General features: G+C 47.6%; 1 protein-coding gene across 1 annotated transcript in view; it reads left to right on the forward strand.

Moving 5' to 3' along the window:
* The first annotated feature begins 266 nt into the window (after positions 1 to 266).
* Positions 267 to 19,220, forward strand: part of LOC144149518 (uncharacterized) — a 34,743-nt gene continuing 15,789 nt past the window's right edge. Inside the window, exons 1-3 of the mRNA XM_077681129.1 lie at positions 267 to 967; positions 6,666 to 6,908; positions 8,338 to 8,413. Coding sequence (XP_077537255.1) covers positions 415 to 967; positions 6,666 to 6,908; positions 8,338 to 8,413 — 872 coding nt within the window. The 5' untranslated portion in view covers positions 267 to 414. The remainder of the gene's footprint in view (positions 968 to 6,665; positions 6,909 to 8,337; positions 8,414 to 19,220) is intronic.

A 19,220-nucleotide genomic window follows, 5' to 3' on the forward strand; every position in this document is an offset into this window, starting at 1 on the left:
ACTAACGACTGATTTATTTGGAAAACATTTTTAAAAATTTTGCAATTTCATTTTGCTTCCACGATACCATAATGACACCACGTACGCCATCCTACTGTAACGTTAATTTCATGCAGAAGCGAAACTAGCTGAACCTGTCGAATTTTCGTAACACTTTAAAGAATTTAAAATTTTTTAGAAATTAGACGTTGAAATTGGATGTATAATGCAAAATATTGAAAAATCCGTTCTACGCGAAGAAGCGGTCACTGACGTTGTTGCGACGTCACAGGTTCGCCCGTCCCGGCCAACACCATTTGTCGACGCCATGTTCCTCGGTCAGGGTAGTCGTCACCGTTGGAATAGTTACGCAGACGCCTGATTACAGGACGAGCAACAGCTGTACTTGATTCTTAGACGTCGGCACTTTTCGGTATGGCCACCGGCGCAAACACTACCCCTCTGGGACGTCTGAATTCCTTCCCGGTGGTGCGTCCTACTGCCGGTGCCGGGGTGTCTTTGTTGAAGCCTAGCTACATGGCCGGCGCGTTGCCACCAGCCGCGACGCAGGCCAACGGTACCCCTAGCGTTGTGCCACCACCGGCGCCTCCCCTGATTCTGCCAGTCTTCCCTGCTTTGCCAACGTCTACGAAGTCTGAAAAGGATCACGATGAACGCGACAAGGACCGCGATCGGGAGCGCGAGCGTGACCGCGACCGAGACAGCAGGAGAGACCGTGATAAGGAGCGCTCAAGAGACCGTGGCAGAGACCGCGGTCGTGCTCGAAGCCGCGATCGCAGCAGAGATCGGCACCGTGACAGAAGTCGTGGGAAGAGCCGCGACAAGAGTCGGGAGAGGAGCCGGGACAAAAGTCGCGACCGAAGGGATCGAGACCGCGACAGTCACAAGGAGCGCGACCGAGACAAGGACCGTGATCGAGACAAGGACCGCGACAGGGACCGGGAAAAAGAACGGGAGCCTGCGCTCCGTAAGTGGTAGCTTGTATGAACGCGCTCCGTCGCCAATGTGAACGCGCTCGTGCGTTTGTATGGAGCCTCGGCGTGCTTCCATACAAGTTCCGGCCACTTGCTTTAAAAATCCCAACCATATTCGAGGAAAGCGGCATGCTTAGCCTTTGCTACAGCGTTAGAAAATACTCTAGACGTAGATTATTCAAGCTCCTAAGCAGAGCGATTTAAAAATTTGCGTCCACACTAGAAATAGGGCTAAGCCTCGCTGAGGTACAGTACGGGACAGAAGTGTGCAGGGTGCGGGAGCACCGACCGAAACGTATCAGTCGCGCCATATTTCGAGAAGCGCTAGGAGCATGCTCTGCCTACTGAGTTCGCAGACACATCAGTTCACTTGCTTTCGCCTGACGTGATTACTGTTTCCGGATCTGGCACACCGGGGCCGTGTGGCCGTACTTGACCGTCGAAGCATCGGCAATGCTTCTGCTACGGGGCAACAATCATGCGCGAAGTTCGCCGGTTCTTAGCGCTTTACCTCCGCGCTCAATCACGAATAGCCATTTGTGCCTCCGTTTGTACCCATTTCTTAGCACTCCCTTGCGAAATTAGTGGCACCTGCGTCAGCAGCCGGCTGATACTGGTACTGTGAAGGGAAAAGAGCAAAAAGGTGCTTGGCAGTGCGAGTGCATTGATGAAAGCCGCCTAGCTCAATCTGGGATTGGTGTCTGGTAGCAGATGTGCCGATTCGTGGCTGGCGAAGTGGCCTGCACAGCACATCCCAAAGCTGTAATCGTGCGAGACAAGCGATTGAACTGACCAGTTTGAAAACTCTGTAGGCTGCACAAGTGCCTAGTGCGTTTCTTGAAGCCAGGTGTGATGTTGACAGGTGGCACTGCAATGCATTTAGTTTGGTGCTTGTGCATTCTGCCGATTTTGCCTCCCACTACTCGCCTCCTCAGCATTGCCCACCGGTCTGGTAACTGTGTTTTTCGACTGGCAGGCTTGAAAGCATCGTTTCGGTTAAACACTGGTGCGCGCTTGGCCGTTTGGCACATTTAATTCGGTCTTGGGCCGTTAGTGTGCATATGCGTTACTCCGGGACTTCGAATGCACTGTTGAAGTGGATTAGTTCAATGTAAAAATGCACAAGCGTGTGTTGGTTTTGGCCAATGCAAATTATCGTCTAATTGTGAATCCATTTCCCGTGCTAAGAACCATCCCCTCCTGTCTGCTTTGTTTTCCTATTGTATTTGTAGTGGCAGTTCTGGTTGTGTTTGTCGTGTCATGAGAAATGTGGTGCGACAGCTGGGCACGTCGGAATGCCTTTATAATAATGAAATAGAAGCTCGAAAAATGGGACCAAGAAACTTGTCTGACCAGTTCCCTTTTCTTAGTCCCGTTATTCACGCTTTTGCTGTATTATGAGTGTATTTGAGCTGTTATTTTTCTAAATTGCCATTGTGTGAAACCGGAATTATGTAACTATAGATGGTATGCTATTATACTGGGGAACTATCGTTCACAGGGTGCTCCTTCTTTTATTGAAAAGCTGTCGTGGCCTAGTGCTGCTGTGTATTTGTCAGCTGCGCCCATAAACAGCTCGATCTCACACATTCCTATTAGTGCCCCGGGGTCACTACTTGATTAGCCCCACCACCCTGCTGGTCAGGCTGGTTGAGTAAGGGTGCAATTTTAGCTGGCTTTCAGCATGTGCTCACTTGTGCACTCCTTTGGGTGAAATGGGGTTTTTAAAAAAGGAACAATGTCCTTTAGGGTGGGAAGCAGCAGTGGTTCATGCCACTCCCCACTGGTCGGAGTGAACACGTGAGCAGCAAACCGTGATCCTCATGAGGGGCTTGGTTTCATCCTGTCCTGCCCGAATGCAGGGCCGGCATCACGGTTCCGCTCCCCTCGAGTGCCGTGCCATTTCATCCTGTTCCTCAGTAATGGGACGAGTAGGAGGGATTGTTGTAGGGGTTGCTGCAAGGGATGGCTGCACAGACAAGTAATGCTCCCAGCTTTACTTCTCTGTGCAGGGTTGCATGGTTTTGTGACTTAGCAGTCCTCCTCCTCCAGCTGTTCCTGCTGGTGCTATCGTGGGATTAGAAGCATGATGGAGTGTGACGATGTGTTTTTGTCTTGCACATTGGCACAGGCAGATTTTTGCGCCCCTTCTTGCATGCATGTAGCCGTATGTCAGTTCTTTCATGACCTGCTCAGTACGAAGAAGAAAAGTTTTGGGACGTTCCAAACAAATACTCAGTGAAAAATTAATAGGGTAGGAAAGGTAGGGTCTGAGCCACGGAGCAAGATAAACAAGAGCGCCGACTTAGCTCTCTCCGACGGGCTCTTAATGTCCCTCACTCGCGGAGCACAATGTAGATGGCGCTACGAATGGTGCAGCGATTCCCGTGCTCCGGAACTGCTCTGTTCGCTGGGCCCGACGGCGAGGCGCATTCCCGTTGAATTTGTCGTCTGCTTCGGAGGCGGTTCGTTTGGCGCAGCTTCGCGTCCGTTGCGGGCCTGATTAACTGGTTCGACAGCACTTCCTGGGTAACCGGTACCCTGACGGAATTAGGTTGTAGTACGGCGAAGATACTTTAAGGATTTGTTTGCAGACCGGGAATACGAAATGTGTAGAGACCACATTCAGACATCTGGCCGCTAGAGAAACGCTTCCTTTTCCGCACTTCGGGCTACGAATGGCACTACGTCACCACGTTCTGTAAATTGACGAATGGGAATTCTGTTGTGTGCTACATGTATTACAAAAGCCAACAGAAGCCAACTAGTTCTAACAAGTAGCGATTTTATAAGTGCCCTCCACCTTCTCAACACTTGTAAACTAAACTTGCTGGCTCAAAATCGGAATGAATGCTAAACAGGGAGTTCACATGCCGAATTATTTCAGTATCTCTGCTCGTATCACGCAGGGGTGTAGCCCAGAGCTTTTCTTCTTTTTTGGAACCACATACGACAGCACGCATTGCATTATGCGTACTGCTAGTACTGCATACCACGCTACTGTATAGTGCGCGGCGCTCCAGAGAACTACATCCACACAGTTGAAAGCAGCTTGCTCCTTGGTGCAGAGCGCGCGTAAAACGCTGAGTGTTGCTTGAAAATGGTGATTGGGGCTAGGTGCTTTTGAAGGCAACACTGAGTTTCAAATCAACTTAACGATTTGAATTGCGTGAACAGCTGCTTCTTTCATCAAATCAGGCTAGTTGTGAGTAGTGCCAAAACAACCACGCCAGGGTCACGCGGGGGACGATTCGAGAAATGTTTCCGCATCACAACTCCACTTAGTACCAACATGTTCCACGCTTTTTCGACACATCACTTGTTTTCTCCCCATCCCTCTCCAGTTTCTGAGTACTTGCGATCCTTCAATTGGTTGTGCAGCTGTTAATTACAACATGTAGATACGACATGCAGAGGGTAGACTTCCGTCGATGCCGCCATTAGTAAGATAAAAAGAGAGGTGTAGATTCAGCACGTTACAAATTTAATATAATTTAAATTATTTTAAATTAAATGTAATTTTAGAAAACACGCAAGCCCTTCTTATGACGCAATATAGGTCATTATCCGGCTTCGCTCTTTATTCTAGAACAACTTTATTTTCACAAACCAGGTGATCAGAACACGTTGCTCAGCAGTGCATCGGCGGTATGCGCTGGCAGCATCGACAAGAATACACGACCGCACAGTGACAGTGAACACCGGGCTGTAAGTTACGACGCGGGTTGAAGCAAAGATAGCGTTCGAAATTCTTTGCTCACGTAATGACGCTGACAGCGCCTTTCCACATTCATGGCAAGGCCGCAGCCGTAAATGTCTTGTGTGGAACTGTATGCATCATTGCCGCGTGCCTCTGTCGACTGCGCAAGTAAACGTTGCGTGTGTGCTGAAGAAGCACAAATCGTTAAGCGCGCGGCAGGGTAGCGCGTGACCAAGAAAGCGATTTTTGCGCTGTACCGCTTTACCGTAAGCCGAATCAGGCTAGAGGAGTGCATGTTGCAGTGTGTGATATTACTCTGGCTCATTTCTTGTGTGGTTCTTCTCAAATCGTCGTCGTGCGATTTCATTTTGGATCTTTTGGGTTATATCGATATTCTTCAGTCCGCCTTGATTATTCCAGACTAAACATTCTCTGTTAGAGAATAAGCAGTCGTCACATACGTAGCGGTGTGCGATGACCCCGCCGCTCATTGCGGCCGCACACCGTGATTTAGATTCTGCGCGCGTCTCGATAGCACGCGCAGTTTGACCTGTTAGAAGGCAGATGTCGCGGCGGAAGGAACCAAGCCGCTGGAAAGAGCGAGGAAAGGGAGAGCAATGTACAAAGGCACAACGACGAGAGGGGTGTGAGAGAGGAAGAGAGCAAAGTGAAAGCTGGGCGCCCGCTTGCGCGGGGACATTATCGTCCCTCGCAAATGATTTTTTCTGGGCTACAGTCGGCGCTCCTCTTTATCTTACTCCATGGTCTTGAGCGATTGCTGTTTCCTCCATTTCGGGAAATTTAGTGCCCATGAAATATTGAGTCTGCGAATTATTCTTGTGCAGAAATATGAAGCATCATGAGTTTTGGACAATTATAAATGTTTAACTTGTGACAAAAAGAAAAACGAAATCCTGCCGTCTGTTGGGGACTTCAGTAAGACTTAGACGCGAGATATTGGCGTGCAAATGACGTGGGGGTTTCTGTTGACCCTGTACCTGAGCTGCGAACCTGTGAGAGTCTCATGCCGGCAGGGCAAGCTGTTACTCTTCTCTCTTTGGCGCTGCTGCTTATGCCGCATGCGCAACTGCGCTTGGTTGCGAAGGGTCAAGTGGCCGCCACTCGCAATTTCTGTTGTTGCGTGATGGTAGCATCGAAAGCTGAGGGATTCTGTAAATAACCTCTTCAGTGGGAGTTGCATTAGCAGCTCTCATGGCAGAAGTTATTTACAGTATTTTTATCGCAATTTCTTTTAAAATTTTTGTGTTTGGGGAAGGTCCACCATCTGGGTAATTTTGACTCTGCCAGAGTAAGAAAAGTTGTTCCTTTGGGAGGCATGTTAGAAAGGTAGGTTCACATAGGTTTATTCTAAACAACCAGCGTTTTAAATATATAGCGGAACTGCAGCTGGGAGGAAGGTACTTTTTGGGGTTGTGTTAGATTGCATTCTATTGGGACAATTTGGTGCGAGTACAATTTATGGGGCAGTGAGGAAGAAAGTAGCCCACTTGTAAGTTGAAGGTGTCTCATTTAGGGGGGATAGGGCGGCATCTAAAGCATTTTCTTTGGTCCTAACCCTTTTACAGCGGCCTCTCGATAATGCGACCTTGGTGAATTGGATTTTATAATTTAATGGTTTTGTGAGGTATTTTGACTTCACTTTATTTGATTGTCTGCTTACGTTGACCAGGTTTTGGTGGTCACTCCAGGGTAGGAATAAGGTTAAACTGTGGTAATTTTTGTGTGGACTTGTGAATTTTTTGTAACTGCAAATGCCTCTGGGTTTCTTTTGGATAGCCATTAGTGTTTTCACTGTTTTTAAACCGAAGGAAGATGCCATATCTCATTAGTGGCAGGGTGTTTTGACGGAAATTCGCAAATTCTCTTGATTTTAATGTAGGGAGTTGCTATGAAGAGGGAGACGGAGCCTTGCTGAGCATGGAAGGAGTGCTTTGCAGTTGCTAATGCCGCCCTGTCGGTGACTGTTGCAGCTGCCATGACGGGAGCACCTCCCGTGGTCTCCATGCTACCCTCGTGGGCTAGCCAGGATGAGAACAGCAACACGAGCATGGGTTCCATGGGCTCCATGGGCTCCCTAGAGACCAGCACTGGAGAGCGTCGGCGAAAACGACGAAGCCGCTGGTGCTGCGATGAGAAAGAGAAAGTGTTTATCCCTGGTATGCCCACTGTGCTGCCCACCAACTTGGATCCAAACCAGGAGCGCGCCTATCTGTGTAAGTTGGCTTTGATTTCCTACTGCTGCGCTCATTGCTGAGGGAGCTTGAGTTGAGGCTCTTCAGTTGAGGCTCTTGGAATAGGGGGGGGGGGGGGGGTGCGCATATGAATGGCACTGTAGGTTGAAGGTGCAAGCATTGGTTCTTGAAGACTAGTTCTTGCACTTTGGTTTGAGCCTAAAGCCAAAGAAAACAGTATTTTACCCCGCCCTCAGGTAAGTGCGGTTTGTCATTTTATGGAGGCAAATTGGGTGTCTAAATTTCAATTGGCTTTTGTTGTTCTTTGTTCTTGCTCATCATATTACAATGTGCTTTTTTAAGGCTGTGTGCCTGTTGTAGTTTGCCATACATGTGTGCTGTAGTCGGAGAGCCACCTGCCCGATTGTCATGGCCATGCAGTTTGGAGACTGGCCCACAGAGGAGCCACTCCTGGCACGACAACGGGCAAGGCTCTTTGGTCACAAAAAGCAGTTGGGTTGGGTTTGCAGTGTTTTGCATGCAGCTCATTAAAGAATGTGTTAACCACTACTAGATTAGCTTTCCTGGAGGAATATTTACTCCTAGACTACTTGAAATGTGGATATGGATTTGCTAATGGAGCTTGCTATGAGTGTATACGTGCTTTTTTGTATGAGCACATATTTGAGTCCAGATAAAAAGTTTCAAGTGTTCTAGATTAATTCGTAGTCCTTTGCTATAGTGTGCCTTGTCGTCAAGTTGTGTATTTCGTGCACAGAACCCCAAGAGTTTTTTTAGCAGATGCTTTCTTTTTCTGTTTTCATTTAGTACTTTAGTTTTGTCCCTTAGGTAATTAAGGTTTCTTGTATGCATTGTTCTGGAAGCACTATTTGTACAGTGCGCAGATGTAATATAGTGTCTTTTTATTGTTTTCACTCTTGGTGTGCATAAGCAGGCCAGCTCAAGTTGTAAATGTAGTTGATGGTGATGCTTTGGTGTTTTGTTAACAAAGAAAAGCCCACGTGTTGGGTGTTGGCTCGAAAGCCCAATTTCGTCCCAGCGTGGGAAATATTGCTGAGCAGGGTCGTGTGCAGTGCACATGGACAGAAGAAGGTGGGCTGTGTGCTGTGGAGGGTTTTTGCGAAGGGAGATGTCGCTGTCGCATTAACGGCGTGCATGCGGGGAGGGGGTTCCCTCCTCCTCCCCCTTGTTAACTGGTGGTGGTGCCCAGCAGCCGAGCAGGTTATGGATGATGCCGCGGGAACAGCTCTCGCCGGCAGCCGCAGCAGCACGTGTTCTGCTGCCTCGGCCAGGTGCGCGTGCAGGGGCTGCCGTCCCCTGGGGCGGGCTGGCGCTGCCTCCCGCCGGAGTGTGCGGGGCTGTGGCCAGGCTGGCCCTTTAGGCTGGGATGGGCCCGGTTTAATTGCTGGGGGGGCCCCGCCCCTTCTTTCTCTAACCCCGTCTCTTCCAGTGCAACTCCAGATCGAAGAGCTCAGCAGGAGGCTGCGCACTGAGGACCTTGGCATCCCCTTCAACCCCGAGGAAAGGTTTGGACCTGGGCTGCCCTGGCCGCACCACCTAATGCACTCTTTTCTTCCCCCGTGTGTCCGAGCTCGCCATCGCCGAGGACCACAAAGGCTAAAACAAAAATCTGCACTTTTTTGCCTTCCTCTTTTTATGCTCTCCTGTGCCCCTCGGAGGGGGGAAGTGTGCCCGGGGGGCAGAGAAGGTCTCTTCGATTTCGCCTGCACTCCCAGAATCGGTTCATGGCACTTGGGTGCAGAATTAACTGCGGTCTTTTTTTTTTTTTTTTTTTCTTCCCTGCACCTCCCCCTTTTTTGCGTGTGTGTGTGCGTGAGTGAGTGTGCGGGGGCGTATGCAGAAAGCCCCGTGTTCTGCTCGTGCCCCCACCATCAGCAGATGAAAGAGAGCGAAGTGTAGCTAGTGCGGGCCACAAGTCAAAAAGAGGTGGGCTGCACTGCCTGAACCAGTTGGGCGAATGCAGCCAAATTGAAGAGACCTTTAAAGCAGCCTGGGCTGGCTTTGATGTAGCGCTCCAGTGTCAGCCATGACATCACAAGCTGCATTGTGTTTGTTAAAGAAAGAAAGAACCGTTCGAGAGTGGCATGACAGCAAAGAAAGAAAGAACCGTTCGAGAGTGGCATGACAGCAGAGTTAAGTTCAGTGCAAATCTGTAGGACCCTCCCTTTTGTTTTGATTATTACTTCGATTGTAATATCTGAACCAGTGGTTCTCAACAATGGATGTAAATCGGAAGGCAACTCATGGACTGGGAAAGTGATTTCACACTTCAGGGGGGATTCATGTTGTTCCATGCTGAGAGTTTAGATGATGCGACTAATTGGACGCGGCCATTTCGTTTTAGTTAGTGCAAAGGAAAACATACAATAGTTGGTCTTTCCTTTTTTTTTTTTTTTTTTAACATATGTATTGCTGCATGGGGTCAGTTGCACTTCAACGGGCCCTGAATGGCTCATCAAGGCATCAGGATGCCCTGGGTGTAAAGTGTATGCACCAGTCTTTCGACCACGTGGTGGCGCTACCTGTGTGGTGGCGCCAACGCCATGTGTGCGGTTGCACCCTGCCGCGCAGCCAACGCGTTTCCCGACGTGAAACGAGGTGTGCCGGGTGGTGTTGGCAGGGACGCTCGTGTGGACGATGTTGTTTCTGCATGATTCGTGGGTTTGCGAATGCCTTGTCGTAAGGGGTAGCCAGCATTGTTTTTGCTTCAAAATTCTGGTCTGTGCTCTTCACGCCTCCTAAACCGCAGACCCGAGGCAGGCCGCACAACAAAAGCAAACGCGCAGTTTTTTCCCCCTTGGTTTTGGAGTGAAGGCCAGGGCGGTTCTTGAAGCCGGTCTGACGATTGGACGAATTTGCAAAGAAGTTATCGATGATATGTCTAATTAGTACTGCATCTGTTACGCCCATTTCATTTCAAGCTGGTGTGAACCTGTATCTATAGGACTCTCTAAATTATGCCAAAGGGCATGTTATCGCAATTTTAAAACATTTTCAGGTGGGCCCCAGGGCAATGCGTGTTGAAGCTTTCACCTTGCACCTCGTCACATGCTTGAAACATTTTGTAGTGCTTAAAATGTTCACAAATTAAGGTAGCCAGCAACTTTATGGATGAGATGAACCAGACAGGGCACCCAGCCTCATCATGGGCTACTTCGAGTGTTTTGAGGTGAACGGGCATACATGCAATGCCGCTTCTCAGGTAATTATGGGCATCCAACTCTTTTGTCACGTTTAACTCTTCTCTAATGACCAAAGCGTGATCCGAGGTAACAATAAATTTTGACGCTGTGTACATAGTTTGACTTCTTCAAAAACAGTGCAAAGATGAAGACATATAAACTAGAGCGCTCTTGTTTGTCATTTGTCTCTGTGCTGTTTTTGAACTAGCCAAAGCGTGTTCCGTGATCTTTTTCTGCTTATAATTTCTGCTTCGTCTGCATCGGAAGGAAAACACTTGAAAATCATTGGTGAAATCTTTGTCGTTGCTGCCGCACCTAATTTTATCACGTACTTGCCTCGCGATCCGCCCAGACCCTGTGCGTAATTGCTCAGCTTTATTGGGAGCTCAGGTGGAGGACGGTCATGCGTTCAATGCACCAGACCACTGTCGCCAGAGCACCTTGCTGTCTCTCATATTCCTGAAGAAGCGCGCAGCATGCCTGGGTGGCACAGTAGAACCAGTGCCTTGTCTCGCACGCCACCACCACATAAAATATCAATACAGCCTTGGGTGGAAAAATTTTCCCAGCTCAAGCCGCGGTTGTTTGAAGCAAAGCAAGAAATAAGGAAATTAGCGCACGGGGATGACACAGAGATAGCGCGAAACAAACTGCGTTATTTGCGCTGCCGTATGTGCCTGTCCAATTGTTGGACAGTTGCATTCATCGCGCGAAGTCGGACCGTCTTCAAGCACTGCTCTAGCCTTTGCTTCGAAGGAAAAAAAAAGGGTAGAGAGAGAGAGAAGAAACCTGTGCACTTCTTTTTGTCGCGTGACCTGCTTCAGGTCTGTGGTTGTAGGAGATGTGAACAGCACAGACCGGAATTTTAAAGCAAAAGCAATGCTGGCCACCCTTTATGACAAGGCATTCACAAATCCACGAGTCATGCAGAAAAAACACTGTCCACACGGACGTTCTTGCCAACACCATGCTGCAAGCCACATTTTTCGTCGGGGGAAATGCTGCTGCGTGGCAGAGCGCCCATATGGCGCTGGCGCCACCGCTCAAATAGCGCCGCAGCGTGGTCAAAAACCCAGTGCATATACCTATAAAAAGGCATTGTCACAAAAATTGCCTTTGACAAAAATTTCACGTGAGCATCCTTAATCGTGAGTGTAATGGTTTTTTAAAAGTTGCCTCTGCATGTTTTTCTCTCTTTCTCTCTCTCACTTATCAAAGGCACGTCTCATGCATGTTTCTTCTGCTTCTAGTGCGTGGAAGACTCAAGGTAGTGGTAAAACTCGGCGCACTAGGGCTTCACTACACCTCTCTCTTTTTCCTCGTTTTGTTTTTTCTCGACATGCCAGGAGAAAGGTTTTTTGGGGGCCACAGTGTGCTTTAGCTTCAGCCAATAGCAACTTCCCTCATGAAATGTTTGCTTCAGAAGTGCAAACAAAAATTCATTGTTTCAGTGTGTACCACTACGCTGAGATGCTGATGACTGCATGATCTAAAGATTCTGCAGCCCGATTCCAATTTATGGAAACCTATTTCAGTGAGCTTTTCAGCGAAAGTCATAACAGCACTCGTGTCGGCTGTTATTGGGTTAAGGCTAAGGGGGGTGCTTGCATGTATGAGGCCTTGGGGACTAACAGAAGACTTGTAGTCTGGTCTGCCTTTTGTGCTAATGTCGTTATCTGTGAGTTTATGGTAAAGCTGTGCTGTTATATGATCGCTTGCTGGTTAATACAGGTGTGAGTGTGGCTTTTTTTTTTTTTTTTTGTCTGCGGACTTGCATCACCTTATCTGGCATCACGCGTCGCTGATTGGCAGGTTGGTTGTGTGGGCAGGCACCCTTTCGCTGCCAGATTTCCACTGGGAAACAGTGTGTCTTCGGATTAAGTCAAGCTGCTCAGCCTGGCAACAGGGCACGCACTTGTCTGTTGTTTTCCCCCCATTCTTATCCCAGTGTAAGAAAAGAGGCTGCGGTGTGGGGTGACCTTTCCTGCATGGCTGTCATTGGTAGCAGTTCAAGCATGGCCTGCTCGTGAAGGGTAGGGTAGCGTCTATCCATTTGTTTTGTTGCTTGCTTCCTGGCTTGTTTGCGCAGCGGTTGTCGGTAGCCGGATTGTTCTTTGTGGACAAGCGACCACGGGACAGGTGGTTTATCTGCGGACATGTCCATTGCTTGAATCAGCCCTTCACATAAGGTTCTGGGGTTATCTTCACATGAGACAGCACTGTGTGTGGTGCCCTCGTCATGGTTTGGCTTCCAGTGCATGGGCTGTTTGAAGACGGCCACACGTAGTGTGCAGCGTGCTCACTTTGTGAAAGTTTCTGCTGTACGCATGCACAGCTCAGACCTCATTCGTAATTTTGTCTACTGCTATCACTGGTGGCACCAGTGGAATAGGTGGGGCTGTGAGACTGTCGCGAAACAAGCAAAAGCTTTACAAGAGCTTGGGGGGAAAAGGGGAATGTGTGCATGGCAGTGATGCGGACCTCCTCCTTTTCCTTTGTCCACTGCTACCACGTCGGAACGTGCTGGAAGTGCATACCACAGCCTTGCACTGGCAGCATGTGCTTCTGCAATACTGTCTTCTGTCATGGCTCCACCTGAACTGGATACAGTTCAGTCTGGCCATGTCAGCCAGCCATCAGAATGGAGAGTGGTTTTGCTGGCCACCAAAGCATGCATGGTCCCTCATTTGAGAACCACCGACCTAAAGCTCCTGCTCTAGCTTGAAGGCACACCCCCTAAACGTCCGAAATTGTGCTGATGACGCATTATCTTGGCTCTCAACACAGCTGTGGACTAGCTTGTTAGGCTGAGCATGTACATCACTTTGGCCGTATATACCTTGCTAATGTGTAGGTAATCAATGTGCGCATAGGTAGGTCCTTTTTACTTCCCATTCTCGTACTAAAGTGCCTCTTACTTTCAATTGGTACTCCGCAGTTTGCGCTAAATGTAGTATTTAGAGAGAGCTTAAAGGAAACTAGTAGCTTGGCTTCTATTGTTCGATGAAAAATGAGGTAACCATTGCCAAGGACTTTGAGCAGACTTTCCGCTGCAGCTTGCAACGTCGTGAAGAGGGCAACTTAAACAATGATGGTCAGTATGCTGACTCCGTGCTCCAAGCCAGTCTGACGGGAACTAGAAAACCAGGGTTGCCACCTACAAATCCTTGTGAAACATAGTGGGGTGCATCTTCTGTGTAGTGACACAGCCATTGGTTCTTTTTTTTGCTTGGGACAGTGAAACTGGGATCCTGGGGGTGGGGGGAACCCTCCGGCCAACCAAATGCCTAATGCTTCTGACAGGATAGAAGACTGAAGGTGCTGCCTACATCTTACTGTTGCTTGTCGCCTTCGATAAGGTGACGAGCTCTGACATTTGGGCCGTTTCCCTGCTAGAGATTTGAGAACCTGTTCCAAGTGCCACTTGATGATAGCACCACATAGCTTTCTGCTAAAAAATCTGGGGCCAGATACTGCAGAGGGGCCTTTCGTGGGATCCAAATGCTTTGTTCAAAATGATGGGTACAGCGCAAAAGACAACTTGGTCAAAAAAGACCACGGGACGAAGCGCTTCGTCCCAGGGTCTTTTTTTGTCTTTTGCACTGTACCATCATGAACCTATTCCAACAATTCCTACTCGCAGTTCTTCTTTTCTTAAAATGCTTACTGTGAGCATCCAGGCCTTCGTGAGTATTTTGATCAGTAGGAAGGAAGGAGCCCTTGCGAAATCTTGCCACTGCGGGTTCGATTCCCGGCCGTGGCAGGTGCTTTTCTGATGGAGGCGAAAAGTGAAAACGCCCGCGTGTTCAAGACTTCGGCTCATGTTAGAGATCCCCAGGTGGTCAAAATTAATCCGGAGCCCTCCATTACGGTGCACCTCATCGTCTGTGTAGCGTTGGTGCATTAAACCTCATTATCAACCAAATCAAAATCTTGCCACTGCTGAATGTATCGTCACGTCTATTTCATGCAACATTTCTATTTTAGCTGTTGATTTGTTTTCTTAGTGCTTTAAATTCAAACATTTAATTGTTTTATTTGAATTTGTTCTCACGGTGTCGACGAGCCTGCAGAGTTTGTGGTTAAAACGTCATTTCAGAAGTAGCTTGTGCTCTTCTACATGTCCTTTACCTTTCCCTAGTTTGATGCCATGCTGCAGTTTGTGTGTTGGAATCGCAAATTAACATGTTAGTTATTCTGACAAGGTTATTCCATTAAGCTGATCTAGTACATGTCAAGGTAGGTCCGTTTTACTTGGTTGCTTTAATAAAAAACTAATTCACCATTTTTCTTTCTCTTTACTAAACAGTAGTTTTTTGGTGGGCATGTTCTCTAATGTTTTTATTATTTTGTTGCAGTGAAAAAAATGGGGGGAGGGGGTGTCAGTAATTCAGGTCATTACATCGCGCATCCTGAGCATTAGGCCCTGTTTATAGGACATCGGAAAATCTGCCATCTTTAATGCAGTGGTAGAACTGCCGCACCAATTGCTCCAAGCTGCGCCAGAGGGTCGTCCTGCTCCATGCTGCTGCAAAAGCATGTTTATTTTAATAATTGCCCCATGTATGTTCCAAAACAGTCACAGGGTATTGGTGGTTTTTCCTGGGAACGAAAATGAAATTGTATGTAATACTGCCATATTCTGTGAGGTGACACAGCTTCTGCTATTTTTCCACTAATGTTCGCTGATCGCAAGTTGCGATGGGGGCCCTTAGTTCAAGGACATTGTAAGGAGTTGAATGCACCCGGAGTATTTTTCATAATCCAAATTGACGAGACACCAATTCCGGAACAGTGCTGCCAACAGCTTGGTGTGCTCATGAGATACTGTTCTGACCAACAAAAAGGGTTGTTGTTGAACATTTGCAATCATTCTGCCTGGGATCAGCAAGAGCAGATGTTCTCCTATATGCTGTGAAGGATGCAGTACAAGACCTTCCAAGAGACAACCTGTTGTGTTCTTACAGGGACGGGCCTTATGTAATGAAGAGACTAAAAAGACAGTTCAAAAAACGTGTCAGTCCTGCCCTTCTCGATATTGGGGAGTGTTCGCTGCACAAAGTGCACAATGCCTTTGGGCATGCACTAGCTGCATTGGGCAGTGATGCGGAAGCGGCACTTGTGGATAGTTATTGCTTCTTCAGAAACTCTGCATCACAAAGTGAGTGCGTGAAAGCCAGCCAGAATGTCCTCAACCTACCTGAGAATGTTTCTTCTTGATACGTGAGCTTGCGTTGGCTGACACTTGGCCTGGCTCTTGGCCGGCTCATTCAACAGCTGCCAGCTGTGAAAGAAGTGGTGCTCTCCGGTCAAAATGCTCGTGGTGGGTTGTCTATAACCACCTGAATATATCTCACAGATAAAGCTTCTCTGTCCAAGGCACTCTTCTTGCGCAGCTGGACTGATTTGCTCGTCTGGTTTTTGACCCAGTTCCAAAAAACAGCCACTGCTACACGTCCTCTTTTCTGAGATGGAAGTTTTGATCAAGAACGTCCTTGGACAGTTTTTGCGGCGAGAAGTCTACCAGGAAAAGTCCGGAGAACTTCTTGAAGTTGATGTACCATCCAGCTGGAAGGAGCACGTTGAAACCGGCGCAGATACCGAAGCTGCCCACGGTGACTGGGCACTGCATGAAAAGAAGCAGTTCCAAGTAGGAGCAAAGAGCTTCTACCTAAAGGCCACTGGATACCTGCTCTCCAGGGTTCCACTTAGGAAATCAGTGCCGAGGGACCTCAGCTGCATCAGCAAGCCTTTTCAGTGTAGAAGGTTTTAAGAGTTTTAAGAGCTATGACCCCCCTTAATGGATGAATTCAGCCTTGTTTCAGAAAACATTGACTATAGCCCTATTGATCGGATGGACAAGTTCTGGCAAAAGATCTGGGGCCCTAAGGTACCCATTACTGAGAGCACTTGTGAAAGCGCTGTTAAGCCTCTCGCGTGGAAACGCAAATGTAGAGAGAGGCTTCATTGAAATGGCGTATGCTTGGGGACCGAACTAGTGTCTCCAAATCAAGTGTCAACGGCCTTCGGTCTATGTCATTCTCAGGAAGATTTGGCCCCGCAATGCAGCAGCAGTGCCTCTGGGTGGTGAGCTCATCAGAGCGTTGAAGGGCTCTCGGAAATGGCAGATGCAGCGACTTGAAGGCCAAGCGTTGGAAGAACCACGGGACAAGAAATAAAAGCCAGGTGATTCCAGTGCTACAAGCAATTTTGGCAAACAGCAAGAATTGCAGGCCGAAATTGATTGAGCTAGGAAGATGCTAAACAATGCTCATTTCCTCATCTCGGGAGGTAGGAGTGAAAAATGCTTTGCTGGTGTGCAAAGTGGCCACAATCTTCTGAAGGAGGGCTGAAGGAAGTTCTTGGAACCTTTGTCAAACTTGCACTCCTTGCAGAAAAAGAAGTCTTAAACATATAATGCTGATAATTAGGCTTACGTTTTGCTTGTACGGTGTTTGTTCTCTTGAACTGGTGTTTTTGTGCTTAAAATAATTTTTTAGAAAAACCAGCTAAAAGCTTTTTCTGGTGCTTCTATGGTCTGTGTGGTTCTCTTTTCTCTTTCTCTCTGTAGTCTTATTGCATGTTGAGCAATTGCATGGCTCTCAGTAGTAGTCCTTACAAGACAACTGAAGTGGTCCGAAACAACCTGCTCCAAAAGCTGGAAAGTGTGCTCCAAATTCTCATTTTTGGTGCTCCAAGCACTGCTCCAAGTAGCCAGTCGTCTGGTCCACCACTGTTAATGTCAGAGAACAAAATTTTCATTTTAAATGAACCATCAGGACAGTGTACGAACTTGCTTAGTTTGAAAGATTGGGTTTTTCTTGTACCTTGCTGCAGAGGAGGGACTTTTAAATTGGACGCTTCTTTTACTTGGATTCATAACTTCGATGGTAGAGCAGCCAAAAGCGGCAAATTACTGTTTGGGCTTCCTGCTGATGGGCAAGGGCATGGCCCAAAAGCAAGTGTAAGCCTAGTAGTAAGGCTGCTACCATTTCCCCTCTAACATTGGTCAGCACGGCTGATGTAGAAGCTTTGGTGCTCTTTTTTCCCCAGCTGGCCTTGCGCCAAAAAAAATACAACTATCACCATCATCATGATGTAGAAGCTTCCATCGCGGTCAAAGTGATTTGCGGCTTGTGAGAAATCGCAGATCAGTTCCAGAAAGCTTTTCAGATATTCTCGTGGCCATTTGCAATTGCCTCGGGAACCTGGGGTTCGGTCAACACAGCCTGTGGTGATGACATGGTCTCGGGTTCTGTTTTGCATGATGAAACTCTGGAGATACCGCAGTCCAAAATGCTCAGTGCTCCTCAGAGGACGGGAGGCCGGAGTTGCCTTACTTCATCGCATTTTTAAATATGAACCCTGGCACGTAGGGCCATGTAATGGAGCTAAAAATGAAGAAATTCGTTGCTCCAGACACTCCAGATGGGGCGACATGGGTTACACAACACAGTGTATGATCATAAAATTGTTGCTTTCGTGCAAGCTTTTGTACTGTAGCCTTTGTTAGCTCTTTAGCTACCTTATTAGCCAGATATTTCCGTTTGGCAACCGTAATGGTTTTATTTTGCTTTTAACCGCCGTTAACCAATCTGCAGAGATTGAAGCGGTACACCACCCTTTGTTCTTGTTTTCCTAACTGCCTAGTTTGTTTGTTATTGCCCGCCTAGCTGACAGTTGTACTATCAATGTCTGCCAGTTCTTGACTAGACAAAAATAGAGAATCTGCACTGGCAAAATGAAAAAAGCAATTGCTTTACAATATTTTTGGGCTCCTTATTGCATTATTTTAGGTAGTAACAACCTGGTGTTATTGTCAAAGTTGCAAACTGGGAACAGGTCATATTTTGTATCGTGGCTTTTTGGAGATGGGTTTTATTTTTATCAATGAGGGGAAATAGTTATCAGCAGGAGCCTTTCCTTTCAAGACACCTAGTGTACAGGTAACGGAGGAAGTTGGGAAAAGAGCTGGTAGCGGGGTGGAAACAGGCTGTTCAGCCTTCGTCGGGCTACAATTCAGATCGCTTCAGTTTGTAATTCAGCATGTTAAGTGTTTGCTGTTACGTGCTGGCGAAGCTTGCTTCCAAGCAAATTTTCTCGGGTCAAGAAAAAGGAGTTTTCTAATTCAAAATGTGAGCTGGATCTGTGGTGTTTTTGGGGAGGTGGTTCAAGTGCTGCACTTCTGCATGTTCGGGGCATTATTTTTATCCAAATAATATTTATTTCGGGCTTCAGCTGCATTTTCTGGCCATAAATAGCTCTTTTTGCAGCAGAATTTGAGAGAAAAATTAGTTTTAGCTTTGTGAACATTGTTATCATTGAGGTAGGGGAGCGGGCTATCAGGTAGTGTGGAGTTTTATATATTAGCTTGTTATATTAAATGCAAGTCTACGTCTAGTTACATACGTGACTATTACCGAGCGATGCCTTTTCGTGCGGCAAAACACCCATCTCGCGTCGACCTATAGTCCGTCTTACTAGTTCTCTGCAGCAGTGAGGAAGCCTTTTTTTTTTTTTTTTTTTTTGCCAGTGAACTAACTTGGGTTGGCGCCATGCAGCACTGAATTAGCTGTATGACTTTCAGCAGTGCTAAGTGCCCCGTCCAGACTTCCAGCATTTCTCAAAGCGCCTGTTGTTGGTCTAGTGCCATCGTAGACTGTGGCCTTGCTTTGACTGCAACCCCTTCATGCATGAAAAAAGTGGGCAAGCATGTCTGCAATGAGACTGGTGGTGAGGGGTGGCACCGTGTCCACTGCAATTGTCACCCGGGCGATGGGCGCTGTTGATAGGGGAACTGGGCCTGTTGCTAGTGTTTATGGGATTCTGTGGGCCTTGAAACAAGCGTTTTTTTTTCTCCCGGTGAGGTGCTTGAAATTGGCCATAATTTCTTTGTTGGACTTTTGCAACTCTTTAAGAACATAAAATGCATAGAGGGAATGGCTCGTAATGACCAAGGGGGAATGTGGGGGTAAGTGCAACTGCGAGCGAATTACTAAGTGCAGGACACAGTTTTTCACAGGGACTTCTGCTGCACACTGCTTGCAAGATGGACTATTAGCCTGGTTATAACTACATACCTGATTGTTATAACTACATACCTGGTCGTTGTAACTAGTTCAGGCGTAAC

The sequence above is a fragment of the Haemaphysalis longicornis genome, unplaced genomic scaffold (assembly GCF_048455015.1).
Source record: "Haemaphysalis longicornis isolate Haplotype H1 unplaced genomic scaffold, Haemaphysalis longicornis Haplotype H1 scaffold_1, whole genome shotgun sequence".
In the NCBI taxonomy this organism is placed as follows: domain Eukaryota; kingdom Metazoa; phylum Arthropoda; class Arachnida; order Ixodida; family Ixodidae; genus Haemaphysalis; species Haemaphysalis longicornis.